At 59.5% G+C, this 24,147-nt stretch overlaps 1 protein-coding gene and 1 long non-coding RNA gene across 2 annotated transcripts; both read right to left on the bottom strand.

The window, feature by feature from the left end:
- Nucleotides 1-7,488: 7,488 nt before the first annotated feature.
- On the bottom strand, nucleotides 7,489-19,102 carry TNNT3 (troponin T3, fast skeletal type). The gene is made up of 11 exons (XM_077115348.1): nucleotides 19,085-19,102; nucleotides 17,699-17,713; nucleotides 14,923-14,941; nucleotides 12,264-12,309; nucleotides 10,995-11,111; nucleotides 10,816-10,893; nucleotides 10,470-10,583; nucleotides 10,277-10,386; nucleotides 10,088-10,178; nucleotides 8,888-8,928; nucleotides 7,489-7,735 (listed from the first exon to the last, which is right to left on the bottom strand). Exons 5-11 carry the CDS (start codon nucleotides 11,076-11,078, stop codon nucleotides 7,681-7,683), a joined length of 573 nt encoding a protein of 190 aa, XP_076971463.1. The 5' UTR covers nucleotides 11,079-11,111; nucleotides 12,264-12,309; nucleotides 14,923-14,941; nucleotides 17,699-17,713; nucleotides 19,085-19,102; the 3' UTR covers nucleotides 7,489-7,680.
- Nucleotides 19,103-20,211: 1,109 nt separating this feature from the next.
- LOC143646457 (uncharacterized) lies at nucleotides 20,212-22,822 on the bottom strand. Its single transcript, XR_013157472.1, has 3 exons — nucleotides 22,714-22,822; nucleotides 20,336-20,371; nucleotides 20,212-20,226 (listed from the first exon to the last, which is right to left on the bottom strand). It is a non-coding gene; the product is annotated as an uncharacterized LOC143646457 (long non-coding RNA).
- Between the last annotated feature and the right edge of the window lie 1,325 nt (nucleotides 22,823-24,147).

Below are 24,147 nucleotides of genomic sequence, written 5' to 3'. Positions count from 1 at the left end.
TCCAGTTCTCCGGGCCACCTGCAGTGTCTTTCAGAGCCGTCTTAGACTTTCTCTGTCACTGCCCCGCCCATCTTTTGTTGACATGTTTTCAAAGTGACATTCTATATGGTATTTTTAAACATGGTTTCTTCCTCCCTGTTGCTCGCGTGTAGAGAGGCATTCAATTTTCCTACACGGCATGCAGTTCCAGCCACACTGAACCCTGCTCAGTTTCTCCCAGGCTTCCTTATGCGTGTCTGCAAATGGTGATGCATTTGTTTCCTCCCTGTTAGCTCCCTATTAAAATTGTTTTTCTTGTCTTCTAGCTATGGCTGAGACACCCGGACAAGGCAAAGCGGGAGCTGGGAAGCTGACATTCTCACCTCCTTCATTTTTCTTTTGAAGAAATCTTTACACATGCAGAATCCATAGGTAGTACACAACCAGGGCTCACAGCATCTCACATAGTTGTGTGTCCGTCACCATGATCCTTTTTAGAACGTTTGCATTACTTCAGAAAAAAAGAAATAAAAAGAAAAAGCTGATACATCCCATAGCACTTACCCCTCCCCCTCATTGACCGCTAGTATTGCAATCTACCCATTTTTAACCCCTTATCCCCACCCCCTATTATTTATTTATTTTTGTCCTTATTTTTTTGCTCATCTTTCCATACCCTAGATAAAAGGAGCACCAGACACAAGGTTTTCACAATCAAACAGTTACATTGTAAAAGCTGTATCATGATACAATCATCTTCAAGAATCAAGGCTACTGGAACACAGCTCTGCAGTCTCAGGGACTTCCCTCCAGCTTCTCCAATACACCATACACTAAAAAAGGATATCTATACAATGCTATATAATAAGAAAAATGTCCAGGATAACCTCTCGACTCTGTTTGGAATCTCTCAGCCACTGACGCTTAATTTTGTCTCAGTTCTCTCTTCCCCCTTTTGGTCCAGAAGGCTTTCTCGATTCCTTGATGCCGGGTCCCAGCTCATCCTGGGAGTCCTGTCCCATGTTACTCAGGAGATTTACACCCCTGGGAGCCACATCCCAGGTAGGAGGGACGGCAGTAAGCTCACCTGCAGAGCTCTTTCCTCATTCTTAATTTTAAGGGGAAACTTCTTAACATTTCACTAATATTTGCTGCAGGTTTTGGGATAGGCCTTTCTCAGGTTACTACGTTCCCCTCTGTTCTTAATTGGCTGAGAAGGTTTTTCGTGAACAGCTTTGTGCTCTATTCAATTGTAGTTATTGTCATTATTATTATTATTATTATTTTCCCCCTGAAGCTCTTTGTGTGTTGTTTCAGTTTGCTAAAGCTGCCAGAACGCAATATACCAGAATGGAGTCGCTCTTAAAAAGGCAGTGTATTAAGTTACAAGTTTACAGTTCTGAGGCTACTAAAATGTCCAGTCTAAGGCATCCAGGGAAAGATACCTTGATTCAAGAAAGCCCGAGGGGTTTGAAACACCTCTGTCAGCTGGGAAGACATGTGGCGATGTCTGTAGCTTTCTCTCCTGGCTTCTTCAAATGGCTTCCCTGGGGCCCATTTTCCTTCTGCATCTCCAAAGGTTTCTGGCTGCGTGGGCTCTGAGGTTTTTCCAAAGTGGTTCCTTCTTAAAGGGCTCCTGTAAGTAACCTCACCTTGAATGGGTGGAGACACATCTCCATGGAAACCACCTAATCAAAAGTTACCACTCACAACTGGGTGGGTTACATCTCCATGGAAACAATCAAAAAGCTCCCGCCCAACAATATGGAATGAGGATTAAAGAACATGGCTTTTCTGGGGTCCATAGTAGTTTCAAACCAGCACATGTGTGAGCATGAATTGCTATACCAGTCCGTTCTCTAATGCAAAATGTCAGAGAAGACCCCCTGAGACACAAGGGAATGATAAAAAAAATACCTAGTGTTTTTGGAGGGGAGCTCTAAAATTATAATGTCTTTTAGACGAACTGTGTATTCAAGTTTTGTGCTTCATCTTGGTTTCAAAAGGTAAGAGTCTTCTAGGAAATTGGGCATTTTGTCTAGTTTTCAAATTGATTGTCTGAAGTCCCTTGGAGTATTCTTTTGCCATAAATCTGATTCAACGATATGTGTCTTTTGGTCCCAATGTTGTTTATTTGTATCTTCTCCCCTTTCTGCTGAGTTCTGTGGGGAGATCTCGCTCTTCCCTGGGGCCTCCACAGCCAGCTTTGGCTTCGTTGAGCTTCTCCATCATATTTTGGGGTTTTATTTGATTGTCTTCTCTTTCTCATGACTTAGTTTTTCATTCCATTTCTAATTTGTTGAATCAAATGTTTACTTAATTTATATAGATATGAATGATTACAGCAATTACTACATTTTTTTCCGCCTTTTCTTTTTCTTTTCCTTATGTACCCCCTGAGACGCCAATACTTCCCTCCTGGTTCTGCTGCAGCTGCAGGTCAGAGCTGAGACGGGGCCCTTTCATGACGGCTCAATACTAAGTCTCTGCAGCTTGTGCTCAATCCCCTTTTTTCCGTGAGAGGCCACTCGGTGAAGCCAGGTGGCTCTGCTCCCCTCGTCGTCCTGGCCGCTCCCACGTGGCCGGCTTCAGGACCCCTCGGACGTCAGGTGTGCCCGCCTCCCTTGTGGGCTGTCACCTCTGCGCCGTGCCATCCCGTCTGCCATGAGCCCGGCTCCCCGCGGGGCCCTAACTCCTGGCGTGGACCCCCTGCCTATGCATGGCAACTTCTTTAGCCCCCACGAAGGTCTTTGCCTTATATCCACTCTGCCCCACCCAAATGCCCCTCAGACCCTGGTGGTCGTATTGGACCAATGAACTCACCGCTCTTGGGTTAGGACGTCCAGCTTTGCGGTTCCGGGAAAAAGTGTCCAGGCTTGGTAGCTCCCTGGTGCTCTGCGTGTGTCTTACGTGGGATGTTTCCATCGACCGTTGACAGTGTCAGGTCTGTTGTGCTTGTCCGGGGAGTGTGGAGGTGGGTGTGCGACCAGCGGGCGTGGCTTGTGTGTGTTTGCCTGGCTGGTGGTGCAAGGATGTGTGGGGAATGTGTGTGCATGTGAGTGGGTGTGTGCGCATGGGCTTTTAACATTCACTATGAAACTTTTTATTATGAAAAACTTTCAAACTTATAGAACAGTTACCAAATATTATAAGTCCCGTATAGAGAATGCCAACGTACTCCTAAACCCTGAACCCACATTTTTCCACATTTGCTGTATTGCTCCATCCATTTATCTGTCTATCCATCTATCTATCCATCTATCCATTAATTTAATCCATTTTCTGAACACGCGAGTGTAGGTTATATATGTATGTTCCTAGAATGCTTGATACTGCCAGGCACATTTCCTAAGACAAGGGTGTTCGTTTATGCGATCACTAAGGGCAGTTGTCGATTTCAAGAAATTGAATATTGATAAAACATTTACAGTTCATCGTCCAACGACATCCTTTTGAGCCTTTTCTCCTCTTTGGTGGGTCCTACCCAGAATTGGGTATTGCCTTTAATTGCCCTCATATCTCTGGTTGCTTTTTTTTTAGTTGTGGAACCTAAAACACGGTGAACTTCCCTCTCCCCACTCCAAGCACCCCTCCGTGGGACCCAGGACTCAGCCTCCATTCCCAGAACTTTCCTGCTTCCCCCGGAGAGAATCCCTGCACCCCTGCTGCATTATCCCCCTTTCCCCTCTCCCTGCCCCTGGGACCTGCACGCCCCTTCCTGTCTCTCTGAGTTTGTGCACTCTCCCGGGTTTTCTTTGTGGTTGCCCTTGAGTTTAAATACACCATCCTAAACCTACAACCATCCCGTTTACTTTGAGGCCAGCTTCACTCCAATAGTGCGCACCCCATGCCCCTGCAGCCCTCCATCCCCTCCTTTGTGAAGTTCTTACACGAGTAGATGTGTTTACGTTATGAGTCCCAAACCACTGATTCATCATTGCATCTTATGCATTTTCCTTTTGGATGTGTAGGAAGTAAAAAGGGGAGTTGCAAACAGAAACCACAGCAGCACTGGCGTCTGTCTACCTGTGCCATCACCCTCACTGGGGAGCTTCTCCTCACCTACCCTCTCAGCCCTTTCCTTTCCACTTGCAGAACTGTCCTTAGCATCTCTTCTAGGGTTGGCCTAGTGGCGGTGAACCCCCTCCGCTTTTGTAAATCTGGGCATATCTGAATCGCTCCCTCAGCTCTGGAAGACACTCCTACTGGGTATAGAATTCTTGGTTGGTAGTATTTTGCTTTCAGCCGTTTAAACGTCTTCCAAGTGCCTTCTTACCTCCAAGGTTGGCCGGGAGAAACTGGCACCTCATCTTGTTGGGGCTGCTTTCTGTGTGACATGGTTGCTTCTCTTCCGGCTTTCCGAATCCTTTATTGATCTTTGGCATTGGTGGTTTGATTATACTATGCTGCAGAGTGGACCTGTTGTCCTGGTTGAAGTGCCCTGAGCATCTCATGTGTATATTCAGGTCTTTCGTTAAATTTGGGAGGCTTCTAGCCATAATTTCTTTGGATTTTCTTTCTGCCTCTCTCTCTCTCTCTTCTGCTGGGACCCCCACAATGCATGCATCGGTACACTTAATGGTTTCCCACCGTTCCCTCAGGCCCTGATCACACATCTTCACTCTTTCCTCTTTCTGCTCCTCAGACTGGATGATTCCAGTGGTCTTATCTCCAAAGGAATTCTTTCCACAGCCGGGTCCAGTCTGCTGCTGAACCCCTCCAGGAAATTTTTAAGTTACGTTACTGCAGGCTTCAGCTCTGTTTGGTTTCTTCACCCAGTTACCCATCTCTCTGATATTTCCTTTGTCTTCATCTACCATTTTCTGGATTTCCTTTAGCTCTTTGTGTTTTCCTTTAGCTCTGTAATTAGGGCCATTTTTCTAAGTCTTTGTCTGAAATTCCCATCTCGGCCCAACCTTGCTGATGGCTCTGGTGCTTCAGTCGCCTCTGGGCCATTCCTTCCTGTTTCTCTGTATGTTCTGTAATCTGTTCTCAAACCTGGACTGTTTTTCCCCATGCATGCCTTTCTTTTACTGCTTATCTAACTCTACACAGATAAAGGTGGCGTCACTCACAAGGCCTCCACAGTCAGACGGTCGCATGATAAACCTGTGTCATTACACAGACTTTATCAACGATCCAAGCTGCTGGACTACAGCTCAGGAATTTCAGGTATTTGCTTCTGGCTGTTCCCATACACTAGAAGCTAAAAAGAATTGTCTGTATAGTGAGTCAGGAGTCATGATCATGTAAGTCCTACTTTCTCAGTGGCACCTCCTCCCTCTCATTTGATCATTCTCTCAATCTTCAGGGATATTTGGGCAATGACCATTCTAACTTCTTTGTGCTGAAAAGGGTATCCTCGTGATGGGGTGGAGGAGTGAACCTGGCTGATGCACTGGGAGAGAAGTTGCCCCTGGGTGTCAGGGCTTATCTGGCCTAGGAGCCATCTGGAGGTCAGATCTGGACATTCTGATGTTTTAAGGTGTTATGGCTGGAATTTAGACTCTGAGACGTCTGTTCCTCAGGCCTGTACCCAATTATGTTATGACACAGCCTTCTTGAATGCCAGGACATAACACAAAAATAAATAAAGGAGGAAACAGAGAAAACCCCCTCCCAGGTTTTGCACGTTGACCTGGGCAGGGTTTACCATACAACAGGCTTAGAGGACAGCTCCAGGCCAAAGCACAGGGGCTCCCAGCCGGTTCTGCGTGTGTCTTGTCTTGGCATGTGTTGGTGGCTGGGAAATTCTCCTGATTCCGTGGATATGAGTGTCCCCACTTCCCTAGCAGTTGTTTTTCTCATGGCCATGGGCCCTGCCTTCTCTGTCCAGCAGCCATCTAGCCCCTGCCCAGGCAGCCGCCGGCCTGGTCTCTGGCTGCGTCCTGTGGGAGAGCTCGGTGAGCTGCCTTCTACATGCAGGCAGGCTCTGGGATGGCGAGTCCCTCACCAGCAAGACATACATTCTCCCTCTGGGAGGGGGTCCAGGTCGGCTCTGCACTGAGCCAGGGAGGGGAGCTGGCCACGAGGTCCTGCTGCTTTTAAGTGGCCTTTTCCCTGATCCGGCGCATTCCCTGTTATTACCGCCCTTTCCCGTTCCCTGGCGCTTTGGGGAAGACGATTCTCCAGTTTTTGCTGGTGGTTGGAAGCGTTGGTGAGGGACAGAGCTGGGAAGTGCGTCATTTTGCTCTCTTCTGTGTGTGTGTGTGTGTGTTATGCAGGGGGGCGAGTGTGTTATGTGCGATTGTGTGGTGTGTGTATGGGTTGTTTATTGGTGTGTTTTGGGGGGAGTCCCATGCGCAGGAGTCATGTTTCTAAGTGTTGATGTGCACAGAAGTGCAGGGATTGTGTGCTGTTGGCAGACATGTGTGGGAATTGTGTCTGTGTGCACACACATATGGGACTCATGTATGCCTATTGGATGTGCATGCTTGTGTGTGTGTGTTGGTGTGTACACACATATAGGAGTCATGTGTGCTGGGTGTGCACACGTGGGGGTTGTGCATGTTGGGTGTGCACATGTATGGAGCCATGTGTGTTGGGAGTGCACACACACATGGGAGTTGTGCATGTTGGGTGTGCACACATGTAAGGAGTTGGGTGTTCACATGTGTGGGAGCCACGTGTGTTGGGAGTGCACACACACGTGGTAGTTGGGTGTGCATGGGTGTGCACATGCATGTGGGTGTGCTCGCTGGCCTGCATTTGCACTGGGGTCATGGTGCTACAGTGCAGTGCCCTCTCCCAGCTCTGCCCACGTGTGCATGGACCGCGTGTGGGGAGTGCCCCCTGGGGAAGCGCCCCTGGACCCCACGCGCCACACCCCACGCCCCTGACCCACGCTCTGTTCAGCACCCTGGCCTCTGCAGAGCTGTGTTCCTGGATCTGACTTTTATGATTTGTATTTTCCGTGATTCTATTTTGTCAGGGTTTTCAAATCAAGGAAGTCCGTTACACTGTGTTCTTGTCCAGCGTAAGAAAAACGCTGCATCTGCCCCGCTTCTTTCTCACCCCTTTCCCTCATGTGCCGGAGGTTTGTGCCTTTGCTGAGCTCCTTACAGAGGACCTCGGCTCTCCCTGGCGTGGGGGAGCCCTTGCTGCCTTCTATATTTCGGGGGGCTGGCGGGTTTGGCCGGGTCTCCCTGTTGCCCCATCTCCCACTGCCCGCTGGCCCCCGCACCCCTGCTCCCTCCTGGGCAAAGCCGTTCTGCCCCCAAGGGCTTCCAGAGGTGGACGTAAGGGGCAGAGGCTCCTGGGGCCCCCAGACCCCAGAATGGCCGCTGGGTGGGAGCAGAGGTGGCTGCAGACTCCCCGATGGAGACCCCAGGCGCCCCCCACGTGGTACAGGCTCTGGCGCCCTCATTCCTGAGCTGAGCCCACGTGGAGCCCCGTCTCCTGGGGCCCCCCCATGGCACGGCCGCCACCGGTGCTTCTGCCTTCCCAGGCCCGCCCGTCCCCACCTGACGCAGCCGCCGTGGGACCCTTGAATCCGTGAGCGCGAGCCTGTGAGGGGGTCTCACTTTATTCACAGACCCCGGGGGAGGGGAACGGTCAGGACAGAGACGTGGTGGGGTCCCCAGGGTGAGCCCACTGTGGGCTCTGGGAAGGGGCCTCGGTATGGAGTGTGCAGGATGCGGTGGGGGACCCCTGGGTGCAGGGTCTCTGCCACGGGGGTCCTTGTCGGCGGCCCCTGGCCCTCTACTTCCAGCGCCCGCCGACCTTGCCCTTGGCTGTGGCTCCAGCCTTCTTGCTACTGCAGACGGGAAGGAAGGTGCGCTTGAGCATTGGGGCGTAGCGGGGACCCTGCCCACCCTTCCCAGCCGCCGCAGGCCCCAGCCCTGACCGCACTGGCCACAGGGGCCGCTCTCAGGGCAGGGGTCTGGGCCTCCCGATGTCCGCCGTGCCCCCCGCTGCAAACACTGAGCCCCTGGCCGAGCAACTTCCACTCACCTTGTGTGCTGGGCCTGCCCGGCCCGGACAGTTGTGCCAAAGGGGTTAGTGTGTTATGGGGGGGTGCTGGTGCAGCAAGCTGGGCACCCCCCTCCCTGCCCAAGGGCTGCCGGGACACAGGCGGCCACCAGGGCCCAAGGGACCTGCCCAGGCCGGCCAGTGGCTGTGCTCAGATTTGCAAGGCCCGCCTCAGGTGGCGTCCGCCTCCCCTGTGCGCTCTGGCCTCAGTACTTGTCCTGGTTACCATGTCTCAGCCTGTGGCCTCCACCTGGTCCGAGGCCCTGTGCCCACCCCATGCCCCCCTTCAGGCCCCTCCAGGCTGCTGCCTTTTGCAAGGCCAGTTAGGAGGAGGCTGTGTCCGGTGGCTGTGGCCGTGGCTCGAGCCCCTGTGCAGGGGTGTCTGCAGCCCTGGGAGTGGCTCCCCATCGGTGCACAGGCTTCCACGCATGCACATGCACACATGCACGTGCCAGGCCTCTGAGGGCTCCATGCTCAGCAGAGACCAGGGCAGAGGGATGCATCCTCCTCCCCAGTACCTTCCGGGGAGCTGTGAGGGAGCAGGGCCAGCGGCAGGTGCAACTGAGCCCAGGAGACCCTCGCCGAGCTCCCGCCACCCAAAGACCCCCAGAGAATGGAGCCTGCACAGGCAAAACATGCAAAGGCCCAACCCATCACGGGGACCCGAGTGGCCCTGTGAATTGGTGGCACTGGGGACCCGGGTGTGTGCCCAGCACCGCAGAGGGGCCGTCCCAAGGCCAGCTGCCAGGCTGCCTGGAGCCGCCGTGCTGGGGTCCCCCTGCCTGCCCCGGCCCTGGCCTCTGTGCTGCAGCCGCGGGGGGTTAGTCTCATTACTGATCCGCCGAGGGCGCGCCCCAGCCCTGGCACGGCCCAAGTCCCGGATCCCGGGCGGGGGCGCCTGTGCCCGGCGCGGAGCGGGCAGTGGCGGGCGACTCACTGTTTCTGGGCCTGGTCAATGCGGCTCCTGAGGTTGGTGATCTGCAAACAACACAGGCGACTCACTGCGACCCGGCCGCGCCCACGGCTTCTCTCGAGACCGGCCTCGGGGCCTTGCCGGACACAGGCCCACGGCGGCCCCCGCTGGCCACTTACCTGCCACCACGCGGGCCATGGGGCGGGCACGGAGCGGGGCAGGCGCACAGCCTGTGCCCGGGGGGCAGGAGGGCCCGGCGGCCCTTCCCGGTCCGTGCCCGTCCGGCCGCCCTGCTCGCCCGCGTCTCCCCATGCCAGAGGCTCAGAGCAGCCTAGGCCCCGCCGGGCTCGGGTACTTACAACTTGGCCAGCATCTCCACCCTGGCCCGCATGGTCATGATCTACAAGGATCAAGGCGGTTACGGCCGCGGGGCCAGCCCAGTACCCCCCCGGGGCACCCCTCCCGGCCTGGCCCCGCGACCCCCACCGGCCCATCCCCGCTGGACAGGCCCCCGCTCCTGGGGACGGCCCCGGGAGGAGGCGTCCTCTCTTGGCGCGGGAGAAACCGAGGCGCCCCGTGGAGAGGCGGGAGCAGAGCCCCACCGCGGGTACCCAGGGAAGGGGGCGGGTCTCCACCTTTGGGGGCGTCTGTGTTTGCACCCAGGGCTCTCCTCCCCCATTGCCTCCGGTCCCCGGGCGCCCAGGCAGCCTTGGGGACCCCAGCCTCACGCTCAGGCCCCCCTCAAGCAACTCCAGGTGGACGGACCCCAGTCCCCATTCCCTGCCCTCTGGGTGCTTGGAGACCGGCGGAGGCCCCGTCACCCCGATGGTCAGGAGGAAGTCCCTGCCTGGGCAGAGAGGGGGCACCCCCAGGTCGTCATCCCCTGGACTCTGAGAAAGTGGACTTGTTGGGGGGCCAGGCTGCAGGGAGCAGGCTGTGGGGGGACGTCCGGGTGCCAGGGATTTCCTGTCCCCAGTCACACGGGGATGCTCCTCAAGCCCCCGGGTCTGCCCCCCGTGAACCCCAGGGCCCGGCCGACTACTTGAGGTGCCACGGGCTGCGGCTGCACAGTCCCATGGCAGAGATGCCGGCCCCATGGCACAGGGACGGGGCAGCCCGCGTGGGTGCGCGAGGGGAAGGCCGCAGGGTAGTGGGGGTCCCGGCGAGGCCGAGGCTGCTGCGGTGGGGGGTGGGCGGGCGGGCGGGGGTCCGGCCGGGACTCACATCGTATTTCTGGCGTTTCAGCTTCTCTGCAAACTCGAACTTGTCGGTCTCGAGCTGGTGCAGAGTCTCCCAGAGCTCCTTGGCCTTGTCCCTGCGGCGGTGGACGGGTGAGGCCTGGCCGGGGGGGTCTGCGGGGCTCGGGGCACCGCCCCCCCCCCCCCCGCCGCGGCCGCCCCCGGCGCCCCTCACCTCAGCTTGTCCTCGCTGAGGTGGTCAATGTTGAGCGGCTTGCGCCTCTCGGCCAGGATCTTCTTCTTCATTTCGCGAGCCGTCTGCTTCTTGCCGCGCTTCTGGTCGGCCTGCAGGGGACGGGCACGCGGCGGGGCGGGGGTTGGTGCCCGGGACCGAGGCCGGGCAGCCCCCGCGCCGGGGCGCAGCTCACCTTGGCCAGGTAGCTGCTGTAAGTGGCACCCATGGAGGACAGCGCCTTCTTCTTTTTCAGGTCGTCCTCTGCTCTCCTCTTGGCGTCCTCCTCCTCCCGCCTGGCCTTCTCCTCCTGCGGACAGCCGTCCCCACCACCCTCAGGGCTGTGCTGGCCCCGCTCCAGGCTTGGAACTTTCTGGAAGCTTCGGGAAGCTCCCGGCCGGGGTCTGCCCTCCTGAAGGGCTTCTACAGGACCCAGCCTCGATGGAATTCCCAGAGGCGGCGAGGTCAGAGACCCGCGTGTCGCCGCAGGCCTGTGGCCGCTGGGCGAGGGTCGCGGGGCGGGAGGGCTGCCCGGGCCTCACCGCCAGCCTGTTCTGGCGCTCCCTCTCCTTCTCGGCGCGGATCCGCTGCTGCTCGGCCCTCTCCGCGCGGCGCTTCTCCTGCGGCCAGAGGACCCAGTCAGCCCGGCTCGCCAGGCCCTCGGGAGCACGCCCCAGGCTGAAGACGGGGAAACCGAGGCAGGGGCGGTGCCCACGCTCACAATCCTCTCCTTGAGGGCGATGAGCTCCTCCTCCTCCTTCTTCCGCGCCTCGAAGTGGTTGTCGATGAGCGCCTGCAGCTCCATCAGGTCCTTGTTTTGACGCTTCTTCTGGATGTCCTGGAGCGGGAGAGGCCCGTCCGCGCCCACCCCTCTCGGACCTCCGTCCCCCAGCACGCCTGGGGCTGGCAGCACCGCCCTTTGCTCCAGAGAAGAGCCCTGACTCCTTGGGTCCCTGTGGAAGCTGAGAGCTGGAAGGGACCCACAGCCCCTGCCACACCCCATGGCCACTGGCCACCTGAGGCCCATGGGGTAAGAGTCATGCCCTTCCTGTAGGGGCGCTCAGGCCCTGCCCAGCCACGAGGTCAGCAGCACCCCCGTGAGGGGCTCTCACTCGGCCCTGTCATCAGTGCTGCCCTACGTGGTCCTGGCAGAGCAAAGACTGGCCAGAAAACTAATTTGCTGGCTAGACAGGTGGACAGACAGATACGCAGCTGGATAGGTGGGTAAATGGATGGATAGGTAGGTGGGTAGAAGGTGAATAGAGAGATGGTTAGATGGCAGGCCGGCTGGCAGGTTGGCTGGCTGGATGCACAGACGGTAGACAGGTGGATGGATGGACGGTTGGGTGCATGGTGAACAGATGGATGGTTATGGATGGGTAGGCTGATGGGAGGATGGATGGATGGATGGAGGGAGGGAAGAATGCATGATGGATGGGCAAATGGATGAATGGATGGATGGAGGATGAATGGAGATGCAGATGGATGTGCTCATGAATTCATGGATGGGTGCTTGAATGGGGAGATGGATGAATGGGGAGGCAGAGGGGGGAATGGGTAGATAGATGGATGATGAACAGTTGGGTGGATGAATGGATGGATGGAAGAGGAATGGACAGATGGATAGATGAATGGATGAATGAATGGATGCAGGGATTGGTGGATGGGTGGATAGAAGGATGGACAGATGGGTGGATGATGAATTGTTGGGTGGATGGAAGAAAGGATGGAGAGGGATGGATGGATGGGTGATTGGGTTGTTAGGTGGGTGCGTGGATGGCTGGACAGATGGATGAGAAGATGGATGGGGAAGAAGGAAGAGAGATGTCTATTCTTGGAGGGGCTTCTTTTGGTCCAGGGCTGAATTAAGGTGTAATAGCCTGGAAGTAGGAAGCCCAGCTCTGGCTATCAGAGAAGGAATAGCCTGGAGCCTGGAGACTGAGCGCTTGGGAGGAGGGAAGGTGGGCTGAACTGGGTCCCAAAAACTTACATCGAAGTCTACTTTCTCCCCTTCCGGGATCTTAGGAGCAGTGAGTCTGAAGAAGAGAGAGAGACAGCTGGAGACCCTACCAAAAGGGTTGGCGTGACCCACCCTGACCCGGGCCCCGGGCTGGCCTTCAGGCCCTCACACCTGGCTGAGGGCCCTTTGCCTGATGACGCATCTGCCTGTACTTTGTTCTTATCTGATTTATCACCCGCTGTCCAGAGAGTGGCCTGACCCCTTTGAGAAGGTTTCAATCTTTTAGTGTCCTTCTCTGCTTTACCAACTTCTGAACATTTCAAGGGTTGTTTTAACCCATCTATCCAAGAAAGGGCAACCTCTGTTTCTTTCTCAAACAAACAAACAAATGCGGCCAGTTAGATCAGAAGACAGGTCCAGAAAAGGGGTGGGCTGAAGGTGCCCCTGTCCGGGAAGGCCCCTTTGCATCTCTCTGATACTCTTTCATCTTTCCTACTGCAGGGCCCGAGGAAATGGGAGAAGGGGGGCTGGAAAGGGATCACTTTGAAGAGTGAACGAGGTCCCCACTGGGCCTGCCATCCGCCAGCCACCAGCCCAGTCCCTCCTCACTGCAAGACATTCCAGATGGATTCAAGAGTTAAAACAACAACGACTGATTTTTTAAAACCAGCCATAAAGGAAAGTGGAGCCCAGCTCGGCGCGGCTGCTGGACGGAGAAAGGGTTCTCTAAGCTCAGAGCCTTCAGCAGAAGGTCCCTCAAAGGGAAAGATGAGCAGATGACGAAGTGCAAATGAAAAACTTATGTATGTGAAAAAAGGCAAAAATCGAAAGTCAAAAAAAAAAAAATCCAGACTAGAAAAATATTTTCAGCAAATATGGAGAAGACTTCATAACCTCATGCAAACTGACAACGAAGGAAAACACAGAGACGCCTCGTCAGATAAATGAGCAGTGGGCACCCACCACGGCTTAAGCCCTGTTAGCAGACAAGGCTGAGGGTGTGCCCTCCTCGTAATGAAAGGAATGCGCACGAAAACAACCCTGAGATGCGGTTTCTCATCCATCACCGGCCGAGGTTGAAAAACACACGGTGCTGTCTTCGGGTGAAGAAGCCCAGATGTGCTCGGGCTGCGTGGAGGGGAGCACTTTGGCGGGGCCCCCGTGGAAAGCGATTTGGCAATGGATGTCAGAAGCCTTAAGAAAGCTTGTAGTCTTTGACCCAGTAATTCCAGTTCTGGGAACGTGGCCTAGGGAAATAAGCCTAAAGACGGAAGACGCTTTCCACCCAGCGTTATTTATGATCGTGAAATATTGGGGAAAGCCTTTCCTGTCCCACAATGGGGGGGGGGTTAGGAAAATTATGGTTTGTCCAACGGATGGAATATTATGTGGCCATTCAAAATATTTAAGAAGACTATGTGAAAACATGGAAAAATACTTAGGAAGAGTGCTAAGTTTTTTAAAAAAGCAGAATTCAAGGTTGTATGGGCAGCACGCAGTTTGAAAAACAGCACTGCGTTTAAACTTTCTTACGAACCATATGTATGGAAAAAAGAGTGGAAAGAACTGAAGTTTTTTTTGAAAAAATGTCTTTCCACTCCTTTCCACAGACCAGCTGGGTGGGTGAGAGAATGGTAGGTGATTTTTTCATCGTTAGACTTTTAAGCATTTTCCAAATTTCCTTTAATGAGGTGTTGTATTTTTATAATGAAAGCACAAACAGTGTTTTAAGGCTAGAGGATATCTTGTGATCCTGACTTACTTGGTTTTACTTTGCTGAAAAATAAAGTGCAAATGATGGAAATACGCCGAGCCGACCCTGAACGCGTTTTCGCTCTGCTTTTGAGAATCCCTAATACCTCAGCAAGGGGGAACAAACTCTGGGCGTGTGCTGATTTGCTTTAAAATTCCTTATCGTGCAGAGCAAAAAGCTGGCAAGAATACGCAAAGGGATAAAGAGAGGGATCATGAGAAAGAGCTGTGGGCTTGTAAGTCAGAATGCTGGGATTAGAAAACTATCCCTGAAATGCTCACAATTGAGCCAAATGTGGGGAAAGACCCTCCAGAAAAGGATCAGAGGGGCTCAGTGGGCCCAGTGGATGTGTGTGAATTTCAGGCTCCGGATCACTCTGGTGTGGCCTCTGGCATGAAGAGCCCTCCCCCAGCCCACTTTCATGTCTGCTTTCACTCCCAGGGCCCAGCAGGGCCCAGCAAGGGTGGGCAGGGAGAGCCGCCCGTCTCCTCTGTCTCTCTCTGCTGCTTCTCCCCCAATACCCTGTACCCCTCTTCCTTCTTTTCCTCTCTCTGGCTCTCTCCCCACCCTGCTGCCCCCCTTCCTGCCTTGGCCCATGGCCCTGGGGAGGGTCGTCCATCTCTGCCACATGTGGGGTTAAGGAACTGAGGCTGTCTCACCCCAGTATGTACCCCAGATCACCCATTGTCATCCTTCCAGGCTCAGACACCTACAATTTTAGATGCCAAAGAGAGGCAGAAAGGAGCTATCAATTTGTGACATCTGGGGTCCCACCTGTGGCCGCAAGGCCAGCTCCCCTACACCCTGGCCCCTTGGCATTGCTGTTTGCCCGACACACTGTCCCAGGCCCCCGGCCATCAGGGGCTTTTCCTCCAAGTGTGGGACCCAGTACTGCTGCCCAGCCTTCCCGGCCCCCTGCCCAGTCCCTCAACTCACTTGGGCCTTGGTTTCTCCTCTGGTCACCATAGCACCAACATGGGGAGAGGGGAGAGAGAGAGAGAACAGGTGAGAAGGGGTGGCTGGTGCCTGCTGGGGCCCCTGGTAGGGTGTCCCTGGCTGCCTGCTTCCCCACACAGCCCTTGGGGCCCCGGCCCAGCCCATAAGGAGCGACAGGGTCTCATGCCCACTGCGGGCCTCAGAAAGACCCTGGGTGGGGCCACAGGGAAAGCACCGGGGGTGTGGAGGGGAGTGGGGGACAAAAAGAGGAAGCAAGAAATGGAAGTAAGAAGGAGAGACCCGGCCATCTGGGAACAGGAGAGAAGGCCACGGACAGAAGAGGACTGAGGGCCGAGGCGGGAAGGAAGGGGTCTGTGGGGGAAGCTGAAAAGAGGGAAGAGGAGGGAAGGAGGCCCCGGTGTTGGGGTCGGCCCGGCTGGCCTCCCCCACCCCGTGCTGGGCAGTACACGCTGGGTCCCCCAGGGTGCAGTGAGACCCCGCAGCCCAAAGCTCTTGGCAGAGTAGAGCAGGAGGACCTGGGTCTCCAACACCCCAGGGCCAGGGAGAGGGGAGGCCAGAGGCTGGACAGACAGACAGGCAGAAGGAGAAGGCGGGAGAGCCTGTGGGCCATGCAGGGACAGACGGGTGAGCAGTCGTCTCCATTGCCGCACTGGAGGGCTGAGGCAGAGCCAGCAGTGGGGGACCCGGGGGGGCACGTGGGCGGGGCAGGCTGGCCCCCACCTCCCTCCAACTTCTGCTCATCCTCGGCGACCTCTCCTTGGGCACAAGCAGACATGCAAGACAAAGGCCAGCGCGGGTGGCAGGGCAGCGCCAGGACAGCGGGCAGTGGGCAGCAGGGGAGCCTGGCAGTGCCTCTCACCCCTGGGTGCGTGTGGGGTGGGCCCAAGAGGACTGCTGGGGAGGCACGGAAGGAGTGGGGTCAGGGCTGCTGTGAGCCGGGGCCCAGGCACGGCCTGCTGGGGTGGGAGGCGTGGGCCTTGGTGGGGCAGCCGTGGGTTCTGGCCTCTTCTAGGCCATTCCACGGCAAGTCCAGACCACCCCCCCCCGCTGAGCGGGGACGCAGGCTGCCTTGAGGGGTTCTGGGGGTGGCTCTGTGGGGCTGGAACCAGGGGTCATTCCCCAGCGGGGCTGATGGGGCTCATGGATCCCTGAGCTGCTCAAACCCTGGGCCTGGCTCAGTTTGGATCCTTGTGTTTCATCCAAAGAGCCGGGGAGAGGGTTAGGCCCCCCACCTAGGCCTGGGGGTCCCCCAGACCCCCACCAACGGGCTGCGGAGCCCAGGCTGGCTCACCTCTGAGGGTGGGAGTGCCCTTCCTTGCCCAGGGAGCCACCCTCTGACCTCTGCAAGGCTGGGGGGTCTTCTTGGGGGGCCTCCGTCAGACCCCGGGCTGAGTGTGCCCTGGGGTGGGGGTGGGGGCCGGGTGGAGCCCCCCTCGCACATCACCACAGCTCGTAGATCATGCGGCGGCTTGGACCCCCCCAAACACACACTCCCGCCAACAACCCCTGGCCTTGGCGGCCCAGATTTTCCAGTCGGGGCTGATGTCACTCTCTCCTCCACCTTGGGGGGAGGGGGCATGAGTGAGGGGAGGGGGCGCCTCGGGAGCGGGAACCTGGCCGAGGGGCCCAGAAGGAACTGTTTGGTCAAGAAAATAAATGAGCTGCTGAGCTGGACGTGTCCTTATTTATGAGCTCTGCTGGAAGCAGCACCTGGCCGAGGGACCCCCGGGGAGTCCGGGAGGGCGGGGGGCCAGGGGCCGGCAGAGGGGGTGGAGGGGGGGTGGGGGGGGTGGGAGGCCGAGCTGCAGGAGAGGCGCCAAGCTCCCCCCAGCCCCCAGGCCGCCCCTGGGCTCTGGCCTCCTGTCTATCCCTCGGCCCAGCACTGGCTGTACGATGGCCTTGTCACCTCCAGCAGGCCCGTTTCCCCCCACTTCTTCTACCTGTGCTGCCTGCATGTCTTTTCACAGGTTCAAGGCCCAGCAGTGGGTAGGGGTGGGGACCAAAGCCCCCCAGGCACCATGTGACTGAGGGGAGGCTGAGAAGAACTCCCCAACTCGGGCCCCAAGCCCCAGAACCTGCAGCTCCCTTACCTCCACCTAGGGGTACAGCAGGCCCTGCAGGCGGTGGGAGGAAGGAGACCCACCCAGGGGCCTCCTTGGGGTAGGCATGTCTGGCTCCAGCCCAGCACTGGTTGGGAGGCCGGGAGGTGACTGATTGCTCTCTGGCACGCACGGCCCCTGGCGGTTCCGGGTTCCAGCCGTCCCCACCTTGGGCTCAGCCCTGCTTTCTGCTTTATCCCACTTGCCCCTCCACCCGGCCTCAGCTTTGGCTTGCTATCTGGGGCAGGGTGGAGGCTGCCTGCCCTGCCTTCCCTTCTCTGTTTTTCTTTGCCTCGCCCTGGCAGACACTGAGGGTCCTAGTGGACCCCAGCACCATTCTTCCAGAGCCCACACCTCTCTCGGAGACCTTACATTCCTCAAAGCTGGACCCCACACATCCTCTTGCTGGTGGTCTCTTTTGCAGGGGGGAGCCTGGAGGAAGCCTGCACCCCATCACCCAGTCCTGTAGAGCCAGCACTCCAGGTTTAACGTGCCCATACTCTATGCCCAGCCCCCAGTCCAGAATGGGCCAGATGTGGTCATCGGTCATGAGTGTGTGTGTGCATTGGGGATGGGAGGAGAGGCAGAGAGGAAAGAAAAGGGAGGTGGGGTGTGCTTGGGGGGCTCAGAGTAGCTCTGCAGAGCTCACAACATACCTTCCTGAACCTCCTCTGCAGACAGCATCGTGGTGGCGGGACATGGGGAGAGAGAGAGGGAGGGGGAGAAGATTGTGAGACTGGGTCAGAGCCGGGGAGGGAGCGAGTGGGGGCTGCAGGGCACCGAGCGGAGCCGTAGGGAGAGTCACGCAGCCCCCTGGCACCTTACACGTGCACACACGTCCACTCAGGTGAAGTCATGTCACATACCTGGAGCATGGACTTCACGGGGGAAGAGGGCCACGGGACAAGAGGCAAGGCCGGGTCAGAGGTCAGAGGAGAAAGGATCCGAGGTTAGCAGAGGCCACGCGGGAGGGTCAGTGGCCGAAGGAGTGAGGAGCACGCAGGGGTTGAGTGGACACCATCCCCCTGACCCCACACCCTGCATCTTAAAGCAAGGGCCATGGGGACTGGCGTCCCTGCCCCTCCCCTCACTGCCTCACAGATGGGGAAACCGAGGCTACAGGGGGCATTTAGAAGCCCGGCTGCTGTCTGGCTGCAGCCACTCCTCGCTGCTCTGGCCCTGGGGCCTTGGGGCTGGGGGGCATCTTTGCACCCCCATGCCCGTCTGTCCTCAGGCTCCAGAACTCGTGGACCGACGCTTGCCAGCTGCCCTTTTCTGCCAGCCCAGGGCCTGGGGCCCAGGGAGAGGACAGCAGGCAAAGAGGGGGTGCAAGGAGGCAGGCCTGGGGAGCCCCTCTACCTCTCACCTCCCATCCCAAGTCATTCTGGACCCAGTTCTTGAGGAGGGGGCTTCACAGGTGGGATCAGGAGGCCCCAAGGGGGCACCGTGTGAGGGAGGCAGGGCTGTTCTGCGGGGCGCAAGCGTCCCTCCATCCCTCTCGCTCTCCCATGCTGGGCTGGGAGTCCGTCTCGGGACAGAGGGGCCATGTCACCCAGCGCCCCTGCAGGCCCCAGCCCCTGCGCTTGGAGACACAACGGGGCCTGGGGCCACGTGTTGTCCCACAGGGCCCCAAACGGAGACTCTGTGGGGGACAGAGGTGGTCAGCTCTGGGCACCCTGGCTGTGGGGACCCCAGAGGGCCTGGGTGGGGAGGTGCAGCCCCCTGCCCCTCTGGCCAAGCGGTGGCCGTGGTTAGTGGGTTACTCGGGGGCCACATGTGGGGCCCCTCGGCCGGCTGGACGCTCCCGTTGCCCGCCCCGCCCCCACCCCTGCTTGGGTCCAGCCGGCCGGACCCCCCATGGGGACCAGAAGTCCTTGAGCTTCCAGTGGACTTCTGCAGGCGAAGGGGCGTGGGGGCAGGGAGGGGTTAGAGGGGGCACACTGCACGTCCTTAGAGGCCGGGTGGGGTGGGGGGCCATCCAGCATTGGAGGGGGCCAGGAGGGTCGTTGGGAGGGCCCAGGCCGGGCTCCTGGACCCCTTACCTTCCTCCTCGGCCTCTTCTGAGGGTCAGAGGAACACAGGAGCAGGAGGTGGCAGGCAGGTGGGAGAGAGGGGACAGGGCAGCGTTAGGGGGCTGGGCAGGTCCACTGACCAAGCGGGGACTCGGTGCAGCCTGCCCCAGTCCTGGCCGAGCGCAGCTTGTGGGGCTCCTGGGTGCAGGGACGGGGTTGTGGAGGGAGGGACAGGGCACACGACCCCCTGGGAAGGGGTGGCCCCCCTGCCACGGGCTGCGCACAGGTGCGCTTCCCACCTCCCATCAGCAAAAGAAACACGTTGTTCATGTGATGGCCAAGTGTTTTCAGAATATTCTCGAAGCTCAGAGCCCGGCCCTGCCAGTGGGTCAGGCCTGCCCGAGGCCTGAGGCCCAGCGGGGTCCGTCCATACTCCCGGGGCCCCGCCCGCCGCCCGCACCTGCCCGGGCACGACGCCCGCTGCCGACACCTGGCCGAGGGTGCGGGGCACCTTGAACAAAAGTCCAGGGACCAGGGAGGAAAGGCCAGGGAAGAGAGGGAGGGAAGGAGGGAGAAGAAAGAGCAAAAGAGACAGAGAGGCGCAGGGAGGGGGAGAGAGTGGAGGCAGAGGGGGCAGGAGGGGGGTGACGGGAGAGACATGGGGGCAGCAGCGTGGGGCAAGGAGAGGAGGGGGGCAGATGAGAGGGACAGAGAAGGGCCCGTCTGAGGGTCCCCAGGCCTGTGGGTCCCTGGGCCTGAGAGGGGGAAGGGGGGGAGGAGGAGGAGGGGAGGAGGGCTGGGGGTCTCCGAGAAGCCAGTTACCTTCCTCGCACTGCTCTGCACGGGAAGAGAAACGGAGAGAGTCGCCATGTTAGAGGGGCCTCCAGGCCACAGCGAGCTGAGGGCCCAGCAGTGGCCGAGACTCACGGGGAGGCCGGACACCCCTGGAGGCCCACCCCATCCGAGGGCCCACCCCCCTCGTCCCCAGGGGCTGTCCTGAGGAAGGCCCAGGTATAGGACAGAAAGGGGAACCTGCTTCCAGAGGGGCTTCCAGGCGTGGGGAGGGGTCCCCAAGGAGAGCTGTCCACACCTCGCCCCTCCCCAAGGGCCTTTTTTGGGTGCAAAGAGGACGAAGAGAGGAAAAGCTTGGGCACTTACCCTCAACTTGCTCCCTGTGGGAGAGAGAGGAGGGAGGAGGTGAGGGGTCTGCTCAGAGGCCCTGCAGCCCCCCAGGTGGGATCTCAGAGGGGTGGGGGGCTGCTTGGCTCGGCTGGTACTTACACTTCCTCGTCAGACATGGTGGAAGGGGGGTCGTTCCTGCGGAGACAGGGAGGGGACAGGAGAGGGCTTGGGGGCTGGGGGCTGGGAGGGGACAGGTCTGGTCGGAGGACAGGTCCGCTCGTCCTTGACCTGCGTCCTGGAGGGACATCCCAAGGCCGAAGCCTTCCCCGACGGCACCCGGAGCCCACCCTCTGTGGAGTACCCCCACAGTCATCAGGAATGCCCCTGGAGTGCCCAGACCCCCGGGACCCCTTGGGGGGGCCTCCTTGACCTGGACGGTCCGGCTCTTCCCTCTCTGCCCGCCCCCCCACAGCCCCCCACAAGAGCCCCACTGTCCTGTGCAAGCCCCAAGTTCCCTTCCAGGCTCCTCCTGTGGGGACCACACTTCTCTTAGGGGGAGCCCTGGATGCCCTGTGCACCCCCAGCCCACCACAGCCTCTCTGTCAAAGCCACAGGCGCCCGACGCGGGGGGGGGGGTCTCCTTTCCTCCTGAAAGGGACGCTGCCTGCACACCCCTCGGCCCTCCCCAGGCCTGCCTGAGGCTCGTGTACGGGGTGTCAGCCCCCTCTGCACCCCCAGGCCCCGGGCCCTCGCGTCTGCTGGGCGCAGGGGCTCCCCCAGCCCCACCACCGACCCCGTCTCTCTCGGGCAGGGGTCCCACACCCACCCGCGCGGGGCCTGGGAGCATGCAGCTGCATCAGCATGTTGGCTCGGGGTCCTAAACCCCAGTTCCTGACAGCACATCACAGCTCACTCGGAGACAATACTTATGGTCCCCCCAGGGAGCCTCTGGAGCGAAAACACACGTTCATCCCCGAAAAATGCATTCGCATCGCAGTTCTAAGGTGGGAACTGTTTTCCAAGCTCTCTTTCAAGAATGTTAATTTTCCCAGAGCAACTTAAGCTCCATGCAAAATTAACCAACAGATATCTGCTAAATCCCCTTCCAGGAACCGCCAGCGGCTGTTTCCAGCCAGAAAACCCTTCCCGGGGCTCTGCAGGCCCCTCACGCTACAGCTGCCCGGGCTCCATCTCAGGCTCCTTCCTCCACTCGGCTGCCCCCGCGCCCCCCGCGGCCGCCCCTCGGCAGGGCAGGTGCCCACCCGGGCCCGGCCGCAGCCCCGGACACCTGCCGGCTGCCGCGAGGGGGCAGCCGTGGGGCTGCACCCAGGTGGGGTTCCTTCAGGAGCCGGGGCAGCTGCGGGGGCCAGGAATAGGTACCCAGACCGGCCAGGACGCCTCTGCCCAGAAACCCAAGATGCTGGGGGTGGGGGTGGGAGGCCCTGGGCGCAGCTGCCGTCTCAGCCCGGCCAGCTCCAGCCCCCCCTGCTGCTCCACCCTGGCCCCCATTCCGGGCGCCGCTGTCCCCCAACAGCCCTGTCCTTCTGGGCCACAGCCCTGGTCCTTGCACCCTCCGCATGGGGTGGTGGAGCGGCGGGGGCCTGGGGCGGGGGCCGGGGGGGGTGGAGGTGCCACCCGACAGCTGAGAAGGCGGCCAGGTGTCAGGTCACACTTGCCCCTCAGAGGGAGAGTTTGAAAATAGCCTCTGAGCTCAGCCCCTTGGGAATGCGGGCCTCCTTCCCAGGTGTCGGGTGGGGGGGCCGGAGGGGAGCAGGTGGTCCTGCCACTCACTCTGGGGCTCTGACCCATCGGCCAACGGCTCCAGGAGGCCAGGGGCACCCACGAAGGGCGGGGGGGTGGGCTCAGTCCTGGGGTGACAGGCCCCACTGCCTGGGAGGGCCCCGCTGGCCCTGAGCAGATGGGGGGGGGCATGGAAGGGGAGTGGTTCGGGGCAAGGAGGTATGGGGGAGCACCTTTTGGGAGCAGGACTGGGTGCCAGAACAGATGCCCAGTTCCTCAGGCCTCCCTCAGCCACCCCAGCCCAGCCCGTCCAGCCCCTGCCCTTGACCTTGGAGGGGAACACAAGGCTCTAGCACCCAGACTCCTCGTGGGTTCTGGCCACTGCTGCCCAAGGATCCCGGCCAGGGGGACCCTCCTTGGGCCTCCGCCCTCCCAGCCTGGCTTTCCACCCCTCCAAGATGGCCCTGGCGGCAATGGCCACTTGGGGCGGTAGACCCCAGGATTGTGGGGGTTCCCACATGCTAAGGGAGGCGCTCCGCGGGATATGCAGCCACCCCTGAGCAGGTCACTCGGTGCTCTGAGCACCCTCTGGAAGGCCTGGCCACTCTCCAGTCCCCAGACCGGGCATCAACCCCTCGAGGCCCTCGCGCCTTGACCTCCACCCCACGGCAGCCCCAGGGACCCTCCCGCCATGCTTAGACTCAGGGCTCGGGCCACAGCGTCCTCGAGGCGCCCAGCACGTGCCCATGACGCAGCCCGAGGCCCCAGCCTGGCCTGGCCGCCTCGCCCGTACCCACCTGGGTGGCGAGACCAGAGAGCAGGGCCGGGCGCTCAGCGTGGACGGGACCAGCTGCAGGCTCTGCCCGCTCGGCCCCCACGCCCGTGTCTTATAGTGACATCTGATCTTTCCCAGCAGCCCATTGGCCCGCGGGGTGCCTGGGCGCAGGCCCCTCCAGGCCCCTTACCAAGTATAGGAAGGGCTAAGGAGGTGGCCGAAAGGCAAGGATGGACGGACGTGCCTGGAGAAGGAGCCGAGGTCCTCCCTCCCCTCCCGGGGGTGTCAGCTTCTATTTTTACTCCCCCAGCAGCAGCACATTCTTGGTAGGCTGAGGAGGGGGGAGAAGGGAGGGTCCCAAGGAGCATGCCCCTCCAAGGGGTGCGCTTGGAGGGGACGCGTCGCAGGGCTGAGGCTCCTGCACCCGTGGGCACAGGGCACCAGACCCCCCCGACCCCTGTCAGAGTGGACAGCCCAGCCCCCAGAGACCCCCATAGAGATGGGAAGCTTTACAGGCTTGGCCAGACCCCTAACACGTTTCAACCTCCTTGGGGACCAGGCCTGGCTCTCGGGGGGCAGGGGAATCCCACTCAGGGTGCTGAGGAAGTGGGCACAAGAAGTGACAACGGATCCTGGTGTCTCTGGGCCCCTGGCATCATCCCCCCACTCCATCAGCGCCTCCCTGCCAGGGGCTTGACCGAGCGCCCCTCCCTACCCGGCCACGGGGCCAGCTGCGTGCTCTGCTCAGAGGCCGGGATGGGGCCGCACCCTCAGCCCTTCTTCTTCCAGGACTCCAGGTGGCACCGTCCATCCGCTAGACACCCCACTCGGGCCAGCACAGGCTCCCCATGCCGGCCAATGCCCCCAACCTGGGGGTTGGGGAAACCGAGGCATTGAGTTGGTGACAGCCTTGTGCCTCTTCCCATAGGCTCAGGGGAAGGGGCACAGCTGCCGGGGGCGTTGTCCACTGGGGGCAAGAGCTGGCAAAAAGCACCTGCAGGGGCCAGTGCCCAGGATGCGAGCCCCAGTGAATGGCCTCAGGGACTCAGCGTGGCCAGACAGTAGGCTCACGAGCAGCCCCGTTTTCACCCCCCGGCTGGGTCCTCACAAGCCTTGTGCACAGCTTTGGTTGGCACCTCCTGATACCAGCCAGCCAGAGGATGGAAACAGGTGGGCACATGCCCAAGCTCACCTGCTTGTGTGGGCAGAGCCCCGGGCTGCTGGCTCCCAGGACCGAGTCCCCGCCCCACCTACCCCCCTCCCCGAGCCCCTGGGCATCCCCTTGAGGCTGCAACTGCTGGGGACAGCCTCGTCCTTCTGCTCAGAACTGTCGGGCCCCTCCCGGCCTGCCTGGCTGCCCCAGCCCCACAAACAACCCAGACCCCTGGGCAGCTCCAACCCATAGCCTGGCGTCTGCAGAGCCACCCCAAAGGAGCCCACGTGGGGGGCCCTCTGG

The sequence above is a fragment of the Tamandua tetradactyla genome, chromosome 9, assembly GCF_023851605.1.
Source record: "Tamandua tetradactyla isolate mTamTet1 chromosome 9, mTamTet1.pri, whole genome shotgun sequence".
Classification (NCBI taxonomy): Eukaryota; Metazoa; Chordata; class Mammalia; order Pilosa; family Myrmecophagidae; genus Tamandua; species Tamandua tetradactyla.
Note: the sequence above shows the minus strand (reverse complement) of the source record. Positions and strands in the feature narration are given on the sequence as shown.

Bases quoted from the DNA above. Each gene is read 5' to 3' on its own strand.
- TNNT3 (XM_077115348.1), bottom strand. From the start codon at position 11,078: ATGGAGCTGCAGGCGCTCATCGACAACCACTTCGAGGCGCGGAAGAAG. The intron at 10,387-10,469 runs GTGAGCTGCGCC...CGTCCCCTGCAG, and splicing joins ACAGCAGCTACCTGGCCAAG to GCCGACCAGAAGCGCGGCAA. The intron at 7,736-8,887 runs GTGAGTCGCCCG...TCCCGTCTGCAG, and splicing joins ATTGACCAGGCCCAGAAACA to TAGCAAGAAGGCTGGAGCCA.